At 39.0% G+C, this 18906-nt stretch overlaps 1 protein-coding gene across 6 annotated transcripts in view; it reads right to left on the bottom strand.

Moving 5' to 3' along the window:
- The window catches only part of RAPGEF4 (Rap guanine nucleotide exchange factor 4), a 150469-nt gene that overhangs the window by 37023 nt on the left and 94540 nt on the right, over positions 1 to 18906 (bottom strand). For all 6 annotated transcript variants that reach the window (XM_057423637.1, XM_057423638.1, XM_057423640.1 and 3 more), the window contains 7 exons: positions 17140 to 17261; positions 15507 to 15690; positions 7757 to 7841; positions 4706 to 4766; positions 3898 to 3974; positions 2639 to 2785; positions 1297 to 1412 (listed from right to left, as the gene is read on the bottom strand). In XM_057423637.1, the coding sequence (XP_057279620.1) occupies positions 1297 to 1412; positions 2639 to 2785; positions 3898 to 3974; positions 4706 to 4766; positions 7757 to 7841; positions 15507 to 15690; positions 17140 to 17261 (792 nt within the window). The remainder of the gene's footprint in view (positions 1 to 1296; positions 1413 to 2638; positions 2786 to 3897; positions 3975 to 4705; positions 4767 to 7756; positions 7842 to 15506; positions 15691 to 17139; positions 17262 to 18906) is intronic.

The following is an 18906-nucleotide window of genomic DNA, read 5'->3' as shown; positions in this document are numbered from 1 at the left end:
GAAATGAAATACTGAGCTTTACCTGAAAATATTCCTGGAATGTAAGGTCTAAAATACAATTTAACCAGGAACCATAAATGTCTCTAGCTACTTCTAAAGAATTCTGAACAAGAAAACGTTAAATAACGCAGACAATGCTGGTGTAAAGAGTTGTAAGGAAGGTAGCGTTTGAAATATGTTAAATGCAACTTTCATTTTTGAAAGCATGAAAAATATATCAGACCCAAGAAAACGGATTTAAATCTACGACCATGTTGCTGTACATTCCAGCTGCTAGTGCAAATCCATTGGCTGCAGTCCATTTAGACTGAAGTAGACAAAGAAAAATGTGTTGTAAAAGTACTTGTTTTACTGGTAGGACAGTTTGTTTTTCTAATAGAGCAAATGGAAGATGAAATGGTGTTTTCTGAAATACATGAAATGTGTATATAAAATACAAGGAATGGTTTATTCAACCCTTCACAAATCTTCACAAATCTTTTTACTCATGCAGATAAAATAGGTATATGAAATCCCAGATCAGACAAAAACTGTACCCAAAATATCTCACAGTAAATTAGCTCTTTCCTTGAGAAAAAGTAAGGTCCAAGGTAAAGAATTCAAAACTTCTTGGCGCTTATTTTGTTGGAGTCATTTTAGCTTTTTAGAAGAAAATTGTTCATCCGTTTGCAAATAAGACATTTACAAACCTTTAAGGGTTTTACCAACATTTGGAATGATAACAGCCTCACTCTACTCTTATCACAGTAGTATCCAAACAGAATTGTACTTTTTCCCTTTCAGTAAGAAAGTAAAGAAAATATAATGAATATTGTTATTATAGTTCAAACCTATTCTGTAAGACAAGCTGTGTGACTTTGATTGTATGAGATCTTTTTTGTGTATAAATTGTACCTAGCAAACTCTTACTGGAATCCAGAGTCAAAATCCAAAATGAAAATCTCTGTTCTTAACAATAAAACAATGTATTTTCCTTGTGTACTTTACACAGTAGCTCAGCTTAATAGGGTTTCAGCATTCTTCATGTGCAGTCTATTTAGAAGCTATTACATGAGATAAGTATTTACAGTGAGATCTTTAGGGAATTATTGTGTAAAGACATAGAACTGGTGTGCTGCTGGAAATGGATATATTATCTAGTATGGGGCATGTGATCAGCTGATGATTAGAAAGAACTAAAATTCACATGCACTGCATTCTTCCATAGAAAGGGGGAATATGCTATTGTTTGGATAATAATACCATATGAAAAGGTTAATCATTGTCTGACATTCGCACTATTGAATGAAAACATACTTGTGCTGAGGCTGTGAATTTCCTTGATTAGAAACTCTGTTTCCTGCTGGGATCTTCTCCAACACCAAGACATCTTGGTCGTGTTCTTTGAGTCTTACTGTATTTGCTTCCACATCCTGCAATACAAGTTACTTTTAATAAAGTAATTACACCCAATTTGGCTGATTAGTTACTCTGAAAAAGTGAATGTCTTTCAAATACAAAGGCTCTGGGGTTGGTTCTTTTCCCCTGTGTTTATCTATTCTGATTTCTCACAGGCATAATCAACAGGGAAGCACTGGCAGTGGGGGAAGAGACAGAGAATTGTGGGAGCAAGAAGCATGTGAAAAATCTCTGGCTATGGCAAAGGAAAAAAAATGTTTCCCGAAAAACAGACTGCCTACCCCAAAATTTCCATATGTAATGTAATCTCTGGTCCTACTTATATGTAAACATTGTGATCTGTAATCTGACTTTTCTTTTTTAAAAGAAAGAAAATGTCACTTAAAAATGGTCTTAGCTCAGTTTAAATTGTCAGTGAACTTCATTTTCTACTACCAGATCACAGAAGAAAAAAAAAAGAATTAAACATAATGTCCGTTCAAATAACACACATGAAAATAAGTAAGACCGTGGACTTCGATCTTCTTTCAATTATCAACCAAAGCTAAATCAGCTAAATCAGGAGTCTCCATGGCCAACCCAACCTTACTGCCGGTGGGATACTTGTTCTCTTTTGTACAGTAAATACAATCTTATGTCATCTAGCACAATACTCTGTCTGGACTGGGTCTACGGCTGCAATACTGGGCATGTATACATTCAAATACAGGATGATACTTTTTCTTGACTTCCTATACCATGAATAATCAATCACAAACCAGCCTGTATTTACGGACTTTGGAACACATTTGCCCTAACATGATAACTGTAAATTAGAACTCTCTGATAAAGACAGCTGTGTATTTACCTGTAGCTTATTTAATTTGCCACTTGATTCTGCCTTGAATCTATTAAGGTACCAGACACTGATTTATCTGGGAGAACAGGTGATCCTGTTTAACCCAGTATCTGGATGGAATAAGGAAAAACTGAACACTTGGCAAATTCTAGACCACAGAAATGTGAGAGACAAAACAGACTATTTTGTCCCATTTTCACAGCTGAGATAGGAACAGAAAAAGAGGAAAGATGATTTATATATTCTTTACTTGATCTTCTAAACTGTTGCATCTCTGGTCTGTAATTAGGGACAGTTGAAACGTGGTTATCAGTATCAATAGATCCATAGAAATATGACAAACTCTAGAAAAAACTGCGATTTCTGATACCACACTGTTGGAGTGGCCCTTCCCACTCTTACCCTAAGGATCCGGTTGAAGTCCTCCTTGTCTACTCTCAAGAAGTGGCAGTTGTCTTCACGCAGAACAATGGATGCTGCTCTGGGAGCATCATTCACAAGTGCTAACTTGCCAAAATCATCTCCTTCGTGTAGAGTACATACCACACCCTGCACAGAGCAAAACATTTATATGCAGAAACCCATCATTACTCTGGATTCTATTGAAAGTCCTTGTACAAACACTGGACTTCACAATCAAATACCAAAACAAATCTATTTGGCACGAAATCAACAGCCAAAATAATGACTAGGAAACAATACTTGATAGCTGGTTATTACTATTACTAAAGAAATGCAAGAATAGAAAAGAATTGGCTTGTTCTCTGAAATTACATTCAGCTTGAAGGACTCTTCCAGCCCTGCTGAAGACAGAAAGTTGTTGAGTTGTTTGGTTTTTATTTACAGAGGCCCTAAAAAATAAGATCAAGTTTGCAGAAATAACATATAACAACTCACCCTCAGCTGGTGTAAATCAGCAATGCTCCATTTACTACAGTTTATAGTAACAGAAGATCTGGCTCACCCAGTGATGTAAAAACACTATCTAAATATGGGTTACTTAGGAATAGACTTAGCACCAGGGCCTCTATGCTAAATTTTGGTGACATGCTTGGTATTCAGAATGGAGGATTCCCAGTCACTGAATGAAATATCAATAGAGAAGTAGGGATTTTTAAAGACACGAGGGATTCCTCTGCACCAAATTCCTATTTTTTTACCTTGGAAAATCTCTCATAAATGGGAAATATAACAGAGATGCTTTTCAGTCTACAACTTGATTAAAATGAAGAGCTGGCATAAATTTGGGAGGGATTCATCTAACCTGAGAACCACTAGTCACAAAGCAGTACTTTTGTCAGACACCCCTGATGTGCGAGAGAAGTTAGTCATACACGTGCAAGTATATAGGGACAGGGCAAAAAACCCCATGAGAAGGAAGTCTATCAATTCACCAAATTCCAGCCAATTACTTTGTCCTAAAGATATTAATGTAGCTCTCCAGAACTATATTCAGAAAGTGTGTAATATATCCTGAAATTATACAGCAATCAACTGGAAGCTTAATCAGTGAAACCACTGGATCATTTCTTAATGAAATTACATTCAATTTGTTTCCTCAGACAAAGCAATTTTGCTCTAAATTAAACTGTGCTCCTTCAAAGTTTACTCTTACAATTTTAATAATAAGAATCATATAAAAAGGCTTCTGAAAAAAATACCTTGCCATAAATGACTACGTTTACTGATCCCTTTAGGATAATGTACCAAGAAGTACCTTCTTCTCCCTGATTAAATACTACAAGAGAGAGAAAAGATTTTATGGTGAGAATATACTTACTTAAAATATAAATGGATCAGATTCTGTACTCAATAAAATTCAAGGTAACTCTACTGCAGTCATATTAATGTCTACTGTGACAAAGGAATACTATGATTCTTAAAGAAATTGCCTTCTGATTTTAGAAAAAAAAAAAACCATGCTCATATAGTAGTTATTTTATTACATTGATGTGAAAGTTGCATTTACAAGACAATTGCAACGTCTACTTTATCAATACATGCCAGGTCATCAATTACTAACCAGATTTGGATCCCACCAGTAGCACAAACTTCTAACCCAATTCTCTAGTGGCTGTGAATTTGACATTCACTTGCTAAAACTTCTCAGTATAAACAGGGCTGAGTGATCTAACATTTTAAATCATTTATTTTATGCAGCAAGTCTTTTCTTTAATAAAAAGATAATATTAAATTACATTTTCAGTAGCTATTGGTACAACCCAAAATTCTAGATAAGAACACACCCAAATTGTGGGTGACGCATACATCCAACCAAGGATATAGAATTAATTTTGGTACTGTCCCTGCAACTGGTAGGACTAAACCAACACCTATTACCCCAGGTGTTAAACAGAGTGCCAGTTAGGTTTGAAGAGAGCATCCAAGTTTTGCTCGTCATTTAAACGTTAAGAATTTAAATGTTCATGCCCCAGATAAGAAAGAAGATCTGACAGGATCTGTACTTACAGACTGTTCCTGCTTTGGGATGTGACTCAAAAATGAGGACGCCTGCTAATTCTCGCTTTACCTTAAAAGAAGGAGAGAAAAAAAAATTAGGTTTGATATGTATCTTATTCCTCCTGGTGAGAGAAAGTCACATCATATACCCCAGTTGCTATTTTCCTTCCCTCTGCATCGTTCAGCACTCACTCAGGTTCACACAGCCAGAGTGGTCTGCTTCACTTGATGTTCTATTTCCTACTGATTTACTTCACAGACCATGAGCATCTACATTTCCTGGCTCATGGCTCAGACAAGGGCTTCAAGATACATGTCTCCACATCTTTCTTTATACGCACACATGTGAAACCATCATTAACAACTAACATTAACATGATGGAACATTTCAAATGCTAATAGCTAATCTATTACAGAAGATGGGGCTTCCTGAAAGAACTTCTTTCAGGAAGAAACTTCTTCCTGTTCTACTCCTGTTCTTCCCTGAGAAATCAGCACCCTTTCCCTTAATAAGCTAAGTTGGGCCACTTCCACTGTGTTGAGCTGTGAGGCACTGCCATCTGGACCTGCTAAGGCCCCTCTCCACATAACAGCTTCCCAGGCAAAAAGTTCACCCCATTACATCTTCCAAAACTGGAGAATGTGACAACACCCCTGGTGTCGTCTGATCCTCACTGTGTTTGTATTGCTCTGCTGTGATTAGCTCTTACTCTTACTTACCTCTAGTTAGACACTGTTTACCACCAATTTTTCTCACTGTAAATGCTATTAGTGTTACTTTCACAAAATAGCAGCCGCGCTGGGAACCTCATATTATCCTGAGTTTTCCTGTGTGCTGTATGTCTCCCTTCGTCCAGCCACCAATCTCCACGGATTTGAAGGCCAATGTCCAAGCAGTGGGATTCTTGTTTTCAGAAAATGTCAGCTGGTGACAATCCATGTTTCAGAAGTAGTACCATATAACTTAGCTGTCCCAAACACAGGTCGAAAGCTGGCTCCAGCATATATTTAGTAGTACTATTTTCATGCCATTTCCCCAACTGTTTAAATTGGATAAATTTTTAGGATATACAGAAAAACTTGGGGAGGAACTCTCAAACCCTAAACACAATCCAGATGAGAGTCTGGTGGCTGCATTTCCTTAGGTGGACAAGTTTAGCCTGTGATGTCCTGAAGGCACCCACCAAACCTTTGCACAGGCACCAACTATATACATAGCACACCAGCCACCTCTCCCAGAACTCTTTCCTGACAGAGAGGGCAAAGCATTCCCTGTCTGCAGTCCGAAGAAGAGGGGTAAGTAGAGGTGTTTGTAGTACGCTCACCAGTGAACACACCCACAAGCCTGTGATTTCTATAATAATTAGCTCACCTAACTCATTTATAACCTCTGCCTGAAGGGAATGATGCTTTGATAAGGACAGGAAATAGAACCTCATCAGCACTGTTCTGTGTATTACAGAGTGTTCCTATCCATGTACGTCCTCAAATATCTTCTCCCTTGTTTCAGTCATTTGCCTCTGCAGTGAATGAATCCTCTTGAAGAAGCAAAGAATTTGATCTGTTTTTAACACTGCACTATGTAACCATTTTGCATTCATACATTAACTTTACAGGCTTCTCAGCAGGGATGAGTTCATCGCCACGAGCCTTGACTTTTAACCATTTTGCTTCCTGCTCATGGTGTACCTGGAAAACTTATTACGTTAGGAATTATTCCTTGCTTAAAATTGATGAACATTTCATTTGCTTTCAAGTCGATTGACCATTAATATACTGGTTCATAGGAGCAATGCTTCCTGTTGCTCCTCTGAAGCTTTCCTCTAAACTAGTCATGGTTTCCGTCCTCTGCTTTAGTTCATGCTGCACTGTAATAGGCTGGCATTTCTAAACTCTTACTAAACACATGGAATCAACTGCACTTGTTCAAAATGCCAAGTGTTTTCCGCAGTTTGTATCGTTTACCATACTTGTTCTGTATGCTACTTGCTGTGGATTCTGATCTTCAATCTGAATTTGTTCTGAGCTGGAAGTATTTTGTGGTTTGGGTTCTGTTTGTAGTGTCAAGAATGTCCTCCGCTCCCTCCTGCTATCTGTCTAACTCGGGTAGTTTCTTTTGTTTGCTTTGAAAAGGGTAATTTCTGGATCTTACAGAAGTCTTTCTTTAAACACTTTTTTTTCCACATTCCAGAGGTGCTTAAGGAGTTTGGCTGGATGCTCCCTCTTAGTTCAGGTACCAATTCTGGATGAATATTCTTGTTGTAAAGATTTGCTCAGGTGTTACATGTTTGCATGGGGTGCTATCTTTCTGAAATGCAGCTTCATAATTAGCTGCACCTGTCCAAGTTAGCTGAGAATTATTGAAAATATCAACAGCTTTCAAAGAAGCTGTTGTCAAACAGAAATTTACTCTGACTGGCTTCCTCCTGAAAGCGTCCATACATTGCTGCTACCAAGTAAAGTGCTATTTAGCTTGTTTCTGTTGCCTGCACAGCCTGTCAATGATGCTGAGACTTTATGAACAGTTGCGTTCTCTCCTCCATGTATTTTTTCTATTTCTTTTATTCTTGGTTCTCTGCACTGTTCTTGCCCACTCAGAGAGAAGGTGTCTGGTGAGGCTTCTTTCACTCAATGACCAAACTCCAACCAGCCAGCACTGCACAGTGCACCTTTCTGTATGCTATAATTCCTCCCATCTAAGTTGTTCTTACAGTTCAGAAATTAGACATCTTTCTGCAAAATTCAGTAGTGCTACAATTCCAGGTGTCGGGTCAGCTTAAATGAATCTCAATTTAAACTCATATATGGATGCAGATGGAGGCACCTGTGCCAAGTGAGTGGGGTGCTGGCTGAGTATAAACACATGAAGAGAATTACATCTGATATCCAAAGGACAACCTGTATCTGCATAGCACTTGGACAGTCCCCACAGGTGGGAATAACTACTTTGCATGAAAGTATAAACTGAAAGGGTTATAGGTACAACAATTCTAATAAAGCACCAGAAATCAAAATTCAATCTTCCTGTTGGTGAGAAGGTACATTTTTCAAAATGCTTACTGTGGTAGAAAGATGAGATAAGGCCTTAATGTGAAGAAGTTCTTCATATATAAATTCTAAGTCATCTACAGTTCTCTGGCCAGGCCTATAGAGAGAAGACAAAAAGAACAGCAAAATGCAATAAATTCCTAAAATAAATGCTTGAGAGTGTTACAAACAACACAAAATGCTGTCGAACTGTCTATTGAAGGGTACCTCCTTACTAAACAGGGACTGAAGGATGGTCCTGGCTGGAGGACTGAAGCACACAAAGGATGGAAGTGCTATGAAACCACCTGAATGACACTGAGCAGCGGCCATGGCAACCATCTTAGAGAGATCCTGATTAGGCAGCTTTCCTGATGAAATCAAGTGTTCTATACGTTAAATGGTCAGATAAATCAGAAACGGTACATAAAACTCTGTTGCTTTCAATAGGGCTCCCAAGTGTGGCACCTGCACTGTTTGTCACATACGGCACTAATGAGTTGTAACAGTCAGTCAGTAGTAGTGGTTTGTAAGGGAGTATGTGAATGTTTGCTGAACAAATTGGAAATGGCAGCAGTGCATCTTGGAGGACAGTAAACGACTGCTATAGAGTTAATGCTGTGTGCTGTTGTTTAGCCACAAAGGCAAGTGAGAACCACTCAATCTCTCTCACAGAAATATACAAGAAGCTGCCATTAATAAAAAGCATTCATTGATGAAAGTAGCACCACAGGGAAAGAGGCCTCCACCATGACTGAAATAACTGCATTTCTGTATTCTACACACTGGAAAATTTTCTGATTGCTAAAAATGGACACAAGTACTCTGAGGACTCCAGTGTATCAGAGATGCTTTTAGGATGTAATAAACAGTACCCATGAGAAGGAATTGTAGGAACTTGTAACTCCTAATCTTTTTCCCACGCACAAGATTCACTTCAGTACAATTTTATTTTCTAAAAGGATGAATTCTCCTATGATATAATTTCAGACATTGCACTGCAGTTGCATACACACACAGAAAAAAAAAAATCCTTTAAAGAACTATCTCATGTTACTTTTATGGGGCTAAATCCTTACAAACAATGTTTCCATAAAGTCACAGAATGGTTTGGGTTGGAAAGGACCTCAAAGATCATCTGATTCCAACTCCCCTGCCATGGGCAGGGACAACTTCTATTATGCCAGGTTACTTAAAGCCCCATCCAACCTGGCCTTGAACGCTGCCAGCGATGGGCCAGCTACAGCTTTTCTGGGAAACCTGTGCCAGCTCCTCATCACCCTCACAGGGTAGAATTTCTTCTTTAGATCTAATCTAAATCTACCTTCTTCCAGTTTTGCACAAGTCCAGCTAGATAACATGAATTCCTCTTCCCTTATCCACCAAGGCAGTGGCCCTATCAAGGAAGGCCCCCATATTAGTGAGGCATGAATTGCCCTTAGTGAAGCCATGCTGTCACCCATTATTTTCCATGTGCCTTAGCACAGTTTCCAGAATGATCTTCCCCATGATATTGCCAGGCACAGAGGTAAGACTGACTGGCCTCCAGTTTCCTGGGTTTTCCTTTTTTCCTTTTTTAAAAATGAGGGTTATGTTTCCCTTTTACCAGCCAGTGGGATTTTAGGTTTGTGAAAAGCAGAATGTAAGTAAGTAATTCATGTCCAAGAACAGAAGAGCAAACTAGTCACAAGAAGGAAGAGAGGTTAAATTTAAGACGTGAGGAAACGGCATAAAGGAAGTCAGTCCAGGGGCAGGAGTTTCAAAGGAGAAAGTTTACATGCTCACATTAAGAACAGGATAGTGTGCAGTTCCAAACCCCACTATTTCCAATGTGTACAGTCAAGAGCTGAGTCTTTGGACAGCCCTAAAAGAAACATCACAATGAACCTTTCTGACAGAAGTTTTCCTCCTAAAATGTCAATATTGTAGGATCAGGAAAGTAATATAAAGAAATATAGTGCTCTACAGGCTTTCTGCCTAATCACGTCTTGATTCAAGAGTCTGCCTAAATCATGTGTGAGGTAGAAAGAGTGTCCAGGAATCATCTGATTCCAGAGTTATACTGAACCTTTTTACAAAAGAAGTTTGTTGGAGACTTCTTTTGGATGAAAAAGTACTGAAGAAGTCATAGAAAACATTAAGGACAACTGACATTTTCTTTGCTAAGCAAGCTATGTTCTCCATCTGTTCGTCACTTACCAATCACGTGCAGTTGTTATTACCCAGTTTAAAGACCAATTTAGGCATTGGATTATTCTTTTCTCATACAGAATGCAATGAACTGCTGAAGGAGAAACAGAAACTGGTTTGGTACTGCTATGCCCTCTAGTGACTCAAAATACTCTTTACTATTTCTAAATCTGGCTTGAAATGGTAAGGCTGCCACTCCTGGTGATTTATGCGGGGCAGTAGCAGCTTAATTACATACAGAAAAAAAGGTAAGACAGTACTAGCTACCTTTCACTGAAGATTAAAGAAATACAAGGCAAGGATTTAAAAAAATACTCCCCATAGGAAATAACAACTTTAATTTTGTTACATGCTTGCAAAAACAGCATGTCTTAGAAATGTAAAACATAGTGCAACAAATTAACAAATTTCTATATTAAAACATAAAAGGGTGATGTCTTACTACATCAGATCTCTATCATGACAAAAGGGTACACTCTTCTTTCAATATGTCCATTTGCCTCCTGTGTTAGCACATTGGGAGAACTGACAATCTATAGTGGATGTACCCAGTCTTTACTTTTGCTCCTGCAGATGTCACATGGAGAGATATTAGGCATCACTGCTTCTGTAAAATGTGTGTGGTGCCCCACTGATGTTGATTTGTAGGATCCTGCTGTGTAAAGACCTAGTTTCTGCAGGGGACACACTCTAATAGCAATAGCCGGTTACAGACAGGATAATAAATGGAATAGGTAGAGAACAAGGCTACACATTAATAGACAGGAGAACTCAGGTGATATTAAGTGATCAATAAAAACTGTTCAGTGTTTGGAGAATTTATCAAGGTCAGAGACACTGAACTTCTCTGTGACTAGGATGTTGACTATAACATAGTACTTTGCCATCGATAAGCCATGTATGTAGAAGCAATATCATTAATTTTATTATGCAGCTAACCAGAAAATTCCACATAGTAAGAACAAGGGAAAAGATCAGAGACCTCATAACACCGTGATTATGCATCAAATAAGCATGCATTTCCAGAGTGCAAATTTTGTTTTCAAACACCATAAAGAATATATAATTGACACAAAAAATTTTACACACTACCTGTGTCTGAGTGTGAATGTACACTTACCCTAGCATGGAAGCTAGTTACGTGCTTTGTACTTGCATCAGTGCTCCTTGATTAACTCCAGAAATACCATTTACCACATATAGTACCCATAAATGTTAGTGAACTCATATATGGAAAGACAATCTATGTTTCCTGTCCTACGAGTAACACTTGGTTTATTAAATTCCATTGGCACGAAACTCCACCAAGAACTATGGAACTTCGAACAGTCATTATGAATAAATCCAATGTGCTTCTTACTACTTACAGCTGCATGGAACATCTAAATAAAAAATTTAAAAAATGAGAGAATAAATATATCTTGCTTAATTTTTAGGAGACCTTCAAGAAGTGATAGATTGTTCACAATAATTAAATTGCTATTTTATTACATACATATTTTGAGCTGTTTACCATGTTTAGATTTGTTTTCACTTCCTCTCCCTAGCATCCTGTCAAGCTTACTTCTGCAAGTGACACTAAAATCTGATTACTGATCACATGTCGAATCACACTTTCTACTGAGAAAAAATATCTGCTGAGTGAAGTCACCAAGAATATATAACACAGATTTATTATTTCAGTCATACTGCTAACTTACTGTAACCTAGACTACAGAAAAAGAATATAATCCATAACATCATCTGAGTTACATACTGTTGTCTGCGGAATATCATTCTCCCTTTAATCACTCCTGTTATTATTGTGTTTAGCTTTGTATTATAGCATCCTTTTTAATTAGGATTTACCATCAAGTTAGCTGTATCTGAACACCATTAAAATAAAATAAAAATAACTAGAAAAAATGTCTTCAGGATGAATTTTCATACTGAAAGACTGCAAAACTTGTATGGAAGAGCTTTGTTAGTTCTACAACATTTTTTCCAGGGACTTGCTCAAGGTCTGCACCTGTGCTCCCGCCATTATAAGGAGCAGAGGGCTGTGTTTGCTGCTTCATAAAAAGCTATTTTCACATTCAGTGTATGTGTTTCCAAAGAAAAAAAAAGACACCCAATAGCAACAAGAGCCTGCCAAAAATTTCCCTGAGCTCTATTCTGTTTTTTAAACTATAGAACATTCTTTCACAGTTTGACAGTTAAAATGCTGCAGTTAATGTAATAAACAGAGAATTTTTTAAGTCAGCTGTCAAAACAAGTGACACTTTTTGCTAGAGATTTTCAGATTTTGAACAATAGAAAGTACCTTTCAAAGCAACAGCTTCATTATACAATCAAATTCACAAAGTAATCTTCTCATCAAAGAATATTGTCTTATTTCTTTCAGGGTAATTATCTGAGTTCTGCAACCTCTCTGGAAATGGCGACTATTATAAAATGCAGCTGTGTTGGTTTGAAAATTGGGGGTCCTGCTCAGCTCAGGTAGAGCCCTGACAATTCCATGAACTTTTGGCAGCTTTAAGAGTGTCGAGTCAAAACTAGCAGGACTCTGAGTATTCATGGAGATTTTGACAGTTTTGATACAGCTTAGCCCAGGGTGGATTTTCAACTAACAAAATTCATGACAAAATACGTAACTTTGGACAGTGGGATTGAGTGCGCCCTCAGCAAGTTTGCCAATGATACCAAGCTGTGTGGTTTGGTTGATACGCTGGAGGGAAGGAATGCCATCCAGAGGGACCTTGACACGCTTGTGAGGTGGGCTGATGCCAGCCTCATGAAGTTTAACCATGCCAAGTGCAAGGTCCTACTCCTGGGTCAGAGCAATCCCAGGCACAGCTACAGGTTGGGCAGAGAAGAAATTCAGAGCAGCCCTGTGGAGAAGGGCTTGGGGGTGTTGGTCGATGAGAAAATGAACAGGAGCCGGCTTCAGTGTGTGCTCGCAGCCCAGAAAGCCAACCGTATCCTGGGCTGCATCAAAAGGAGTGTGACCAGCAGGTCGAAGGAGGTGATCCTGCCCCTCTACTCTGCTCTTGTGAGACCTCACCTGGAGTATTGTGTGCAGTTCTGGTGTCCTCAACATGAAAAGGACATGGAACTGTTGGAACAAGTCCAGAGAAGGGCCACGAGGATGCTCAGGGGACTGGAGCACCTCCTGTATGAAGGTAGGCTGAGAAAGTTGGGGCTGTTCAGCCTGGAGAAGAGAAGGCTGTGTGGAGACCTCATAGCAGCCTTCCAGTATCTGAAGGGGGGCTATAGGGATGCTGGGGAGGGACTCCTCATTAGGGACTGTAGTGACAGGACAAGGGGTATCGGGTTAAAACTTAAACAGGGGAAATTTAGATTGGCTATAAGGAAGAAATTCTTTACTGTAAGGGTGTTGAGGCACTGGAATAGGCTGCCCAGGGAAGCTGTGAATGCTCCATCCCTGGTGGTGTTCAAGGCCGGTTTGGACAGAGCCTTGGGTGACATGGTTTAGTGTGAGGTGTCCCTGCCCATGGCAGGGGGGTTGGAACTAGATGATCTTAAGGTTCTTTCCAACCCTAACTATTCTATGATTCTATGATTCTATGATTCTATAACACATATAAATTGAATACTAGAACAGTAGTTAATATAGTGCCTGGCAGTACAAGCTTGCTTCCATGAGCAAAGGGCAGCAAAAATAAGCACTTTCAGGGACAGGGATAGGGAAAGATGTCAGATGGCTGTCAGTCTTGAGAAAACCTCCTTCCCCTCACTATATTGCATGAAAAATCTCCTATGAATATTCTTTCAGATGATGCTGTGCAAGTGACGACAAGAGGGGAGAGCAGTACTTTCCACAGCACCATTCTAGCCTTTCAGCTCTCTGCAAGCAGTGTAGCTGATAATCAACACTGATCCTGCCAGGGTAAACTTAACACAAGCTGCTCTGAAAGCCATGAGGAAAAGCAAGTGTAGCAGGCAGCCAAAACCCATGATAACCTAAGGAGGCAATTCTCCAAGTAGCAACCTGCTCAGTCAGCCTGAAACAAAGGAGGTAGTGCAGAGGTAAAGGGTCACAGCATACATAGCACTGCTCACAGTTTCCTAATGACCGGTGTCTGCCTACTCAGGCAGGCACCGGTCATTAGGGTCCAAGTGCCCTCTTTCACTCCTCAGTGGAGAATGCACAAGACATGTCTATGAAGAGAAAACACCACAGTTCCCTGACACCATAAGTGTTTATGGAAGCACCATGCTCCCAGTCTGGTTTGTCCATGTATTTTGTGTGACACAGAGTGAGTGCTTCTTTGGTTGTATTTGACTAGACCTCTAATAAACAGAGGAAACAGGATTTACACTTTTAAAACTATTCTTGCATAGCAGTGTAACTTATTTTTATAAGCACAAGTATCTGATGGCAATTTTTGACATTCAAAGCTTTTAGCATTGTCACTGTATAGTGAGTTTTTGGAAAAGTGCCATCTAAATGAGCTTCTGATCTAAAGAGACAACACAGGAACAAGAATGGAACACAGAAAGGATAAAAGTGGAAACAGAAAAGAGCAAGAAATTGTGTTAAGTGGTTTCAAAATATTTTTAGTATAAAAAATGTTCTCACACTTTAGGCAGGGCTCAATCCTACCCCATGGCAAAGACAAACATTACCACCGGCCTCAAAGAAGCAGGATCCAGCTTTTTGAACTTATCTTTCTTGAACTGACCCTTAAAAGTAAGTCTTCGGTGAAGATGAGTTTAAGTAATTAATCATTTTTAGTGTGCTTAATCAGCAGTAAAGTATGCCTTCAGTGACCTCTAAATGCTACCTGCATAATGAAGATGTTGCCTTCAACAACCAAAGCAAAGAGACAGAGTTTATACCGATTGCTTTGAAGTCACTATAAAGTTCCCTGTAAAAAAGGCCTTTAGCACAGTTTTCAGTATGATCAGAATGTACTGCAGAAGGAATGGTTAGCCAGCCTATGAGAGGACATGATCTGATACCTATGAAAAGGTTAGGCTGGCGTCCTATGTGGCCTAGGTGCAGAAAGCATTTTTTTTTCTTTTAATGTATTTATTTTATAGCAGTAAGAATGAATAAATAAACCCACAAAGCCACACTGCACACCTTGCCAGCAAACTACATCAGGCCAAGTCCAGCCTATCTTAATAAAGTTCTACCAAGGATGAATCTAATTAATGGCTGCCACTGACAACTGTAATTGAAAGGTACCTACTATGCTGCCATCCTACCACTCACAGTAACTGAAAGGAGCATAGTTAATTGTATGCCATGTCTACACAGGCAGCACTAATAGAGCAGGACTCTTCTATTACCTGCAACTTACTTCTAGGGAGACTCAGAAATAACATAAAAGCTCATAGTGCAGCATTTTCTTCAAGGTGAGTATAATGGTATTGATGGCTTTTCATGATTATTCTCAATATACAGTTCAACTTATAAGCATTAATAAGGACTGGAAATTACTTAATATGGACTTAAAAACTTCAGAGGTGAACAAACTGCCACTGAAGTGAAATAACTGGCCAAAGGATGCCTGTTAATAAATGTAGATTTCTCTTGTTTCACAAGGAAAGCCCATGTATAATATTAATTCCTCAATCTCCTTACGGTTTTCTGAGAATCATCCTCATATGAGCATCTGGCCCAATCTGAGACAGAAGCAGCATAGTGTCCTGTAGCTCCTCATCACACTCCTTTTTCTCTTCCTCAGTTGGCAAAGCCGCATCTTCATGCTCATCATCCAAAAATCGGTAAAATAAATATTTGTCCTGGAAGTGGTGCTCCTGATCCACTGAAACAACATAATATATCAAACACTAAGCTCTCCTCATGAAAACTAACTTTGTAGAAATCTATGTAGCATCGTATATGTCACAGATCTTTGAGTTAAGAAGGGAAAGAAAACTACAGAGAAACTGCAAGAGCATGAAACACCTTCAGTTCTCACATACGTCCAAACTATGTAGCTTGAAGGGTACACTTTTAAATTGTGTACCACAAATACTCTCCAAAAGGTTGCTATATATCATGGGTGTGGATACATAACTCTGTGTGTGCATGTGGGGGGGGGGGGGGGTGTTCCTTATCCGATATGGTTTTGTGCTTATTGTTTCAAACCATTTCATCTAAGCAAACAATTTATACTGGGGGACAGTTACATCATGAACTTCTAAGAGGTGTTCTATAGCATGAAGACCTCCCCCCGCATGTTTCAGACAGGGTTAAAAGGTAACAAAAGCATCTAAACTCCTGACGTACCAGAAATATACATCATCAAGATATAATCCTAGGGGCAAGTTCACTGACCTCTGTTTTGGTGGAAGAACTTGCTGGAAAGACTACCAAGAGAAGAATTCTAAAGAAAGGCTATGTTATAGTGATGGACAAACCCTTGATCTTCCAAGCACATCAGAGTGATGTGTTGGATACTGTGATGCAGCTTGCTGCAGCTTGCCCCTGGACGCTCAAGGGAGTATTTGGCAGGAATTAAAGCTACAGCCCTTACAGTAAGGAAAGTGGGGAAACAGTCTGTCTTCTCAGTGTGGAAACTTTTCCCTGGGATATGGGAAGCACAACAGAGGATAAATCAAAGTGTACTGTAACAGAGCTGCTCTTCTGAATTTAATAAAACTGCACATACAAAGCTCCAAGTATGAATATTACTTCAGAAAGCTGTCCTTTTGAGGGCTATAATATCCTGTTACCAAATAAATCCTGCCAAATGGAAACTGAAAGTCAATGTAAAATACAGTTAGAAAACTAGAAATCCCAGGTCTCTGCACTGGGAGTGCATCTGAAGTGTTGAAATTGGGAACCATTCTAAAACCACTGAAAACCATTTCAAAATCATGGATCTGAGCAAGTACAAATGCTCGCATTCACTTCCAAATGTTGCAAATCTTCAATGAAGATCAGTTTTGTGTGTGGTAATACATCTGTTGGGTTTGGCCTGAGTGATATCAAGCTCTTGCTATATAAGCACAAGCCAATATAATTAGAGTATAATTAGAATTATCATTATAAACTGTTCATTTACATTTCATTATTCTCATAAGCTAAAAAGGTGTATTGGTAGCAAGACTCGTGTAATACTGTCTCTGCACTTGCACTTATAAATGAAAAGGCTGCTCTACATCATTTCTTTTGGGGTCATGATTCCTTTCTTTTTCATAAAAGAGATCTACAGAGGCACTGATATCACACATTGCCCATGTTTTAGTGAAGATGCTGATTTTCTTACCATGGTTCAAAACACCTTCTTCCAGCAATACTTGCCACATGCCAACAGCCTGGGTTCGTAAATGGACACAAGGACTTTGCTGCATCATCCAGTCAACTAGTTCTGTCCCCACACAGCATTGCCTGAAGGACAAATAGAAATGAAGAGAACTAGCCAAAAGAGATCACACACAGTGTCTGCCAAGAACAGCAATACCTTAAACTTCATATAACCTTAGTCAAATCTCCCTACAGAAAACACAATGCCACCATCTATGCATACATGCTTGAAATACCAGTGAAGGTGTACAGTCTTGAGAGAACTATCTCAGTATGAGAAGAGTTTTAGGAAATGCAAAGTTCAGAGGATCACGGTGAGCCTGTGCCACATGGCACAAAACCTGTTGCACCACTGCACCAACTTCCAACCCAGATTTCAAGCAAAACCTCTGTACACCATGGGATAGCAAAAGCCTTACGCTTTTCAGAGTTCTGCATGAAAACAATAATCTAACCCTGTAAAAGCTTAGCCAATGAGAACAGCTTCCAGGGGCAGACTGAGGTTATGAGGGTGTTCCTCTCTTTGTAACCAAACTCTAGCCACACTGTATCTGGGAGCACTGGTTTGCAGGTCTGCAGTGTTTCGGAGGCTTTCTCACCATTAGGTGTTTGTCACCTCACAGCTCAACTGACGCAGAGGCAGACAACAGCAGGCCTTAAGCTCTGGAGAATGCCCAAAGAGAAGGAAAAAACCAAGAAGCCACATGGTCACTAGGTAAAATTCTTTATCATAACATGCCCCAGCTCAGAAGAACAGAAGCAAATAAGCAATGTGATCAAAAACTTACAAATCTATAACTGATCACATGCAGAACAGAGGGGAAGCTGGTTAGTCCTTATAGTTCTTGTGGCTCCACTCTGTGCATCGCTTCCAGAGACCAAGGAAATACACAATACTGAAATTACTGAAAATTATCTCGAATAATGCTCTTTCAATTAAAATCCCATTTTGGTAACAAAACTTCCCCTCACCTGGGTGCAACTGACATTTTAGCATTCCACATTTTAAAACCTCAAGGATAGAACAATAAGAGTTTTTCCCAGTTATCTACAAGATAAAAACTGCAGGTGCAGTTGTCTGGACCAGCACTGGTCTTCATTTGTCATACATGCTCTTTTGTTTTTTCTAGAACACTGAGCAATGTCATATTGTGATATATTCTCAAATCAATTCACAAGATCCAAGTATCTTGCATCATATTAAACATTTTGGGCTGAAATATGGAAAATCAATGCACTTATCTCAAAAGTGGATCAGCAGCATCCTGATTTACTCTTTAGGAAAAGACATAGTTGGAGATTTTAAAGCAATTTTATTTAGATACTTGATTTAAATATTAGACACTAAAACAAATTGATTGTTTCTTAAGTCAACAGTAGATAGAGCCTGATTCCTTGAAGATTCCTATTCTGCAAGAGCAATTGTTATCCCACTTCAGCAATACAGTGCTGCCACCAGCAGGAAGACAAGAAAGCCTGGCAATACACTGAAAAAAATCATTTTAAAAAGCAGAAAATCTACACAAGGAATGTCGCTCACCAGGTTAATTTTCAGAACTCCACACTGAGCAGCACCGCTGCAGCAATCCATACAATAACATAATAGATTAATGAACTTTCCTATTATCTCTTACTGATATAAGAAGAGAACAGAATCTACATTTTAACTTGATATTGCACGGAATACTCCAGCTAACTGTGCTGTTAACTTTGGAAGAGTTTATGTATG

Source organism: Pezoporus wallicus, unplaced genomic scaffold, assembly GCF_028554395.1.
Source record: "Pezoporus wallicus isolate ANWC-B61680 ecotype Strahan unplaced genomic scaffold, APGP_CSIRO_Pwel_v1 contig_1181, whole genome shotgun sequence".
Classification (NCBI taxonomy): Eukaryota; Metazoa; Chordata; class Aves; order Psittaciformes; family Psittacidae; genus Pezoporus; species Pezoporus wallicus.
This window is presented reverse-complemented; position numbering and strand designations above follow the sequence as displayed.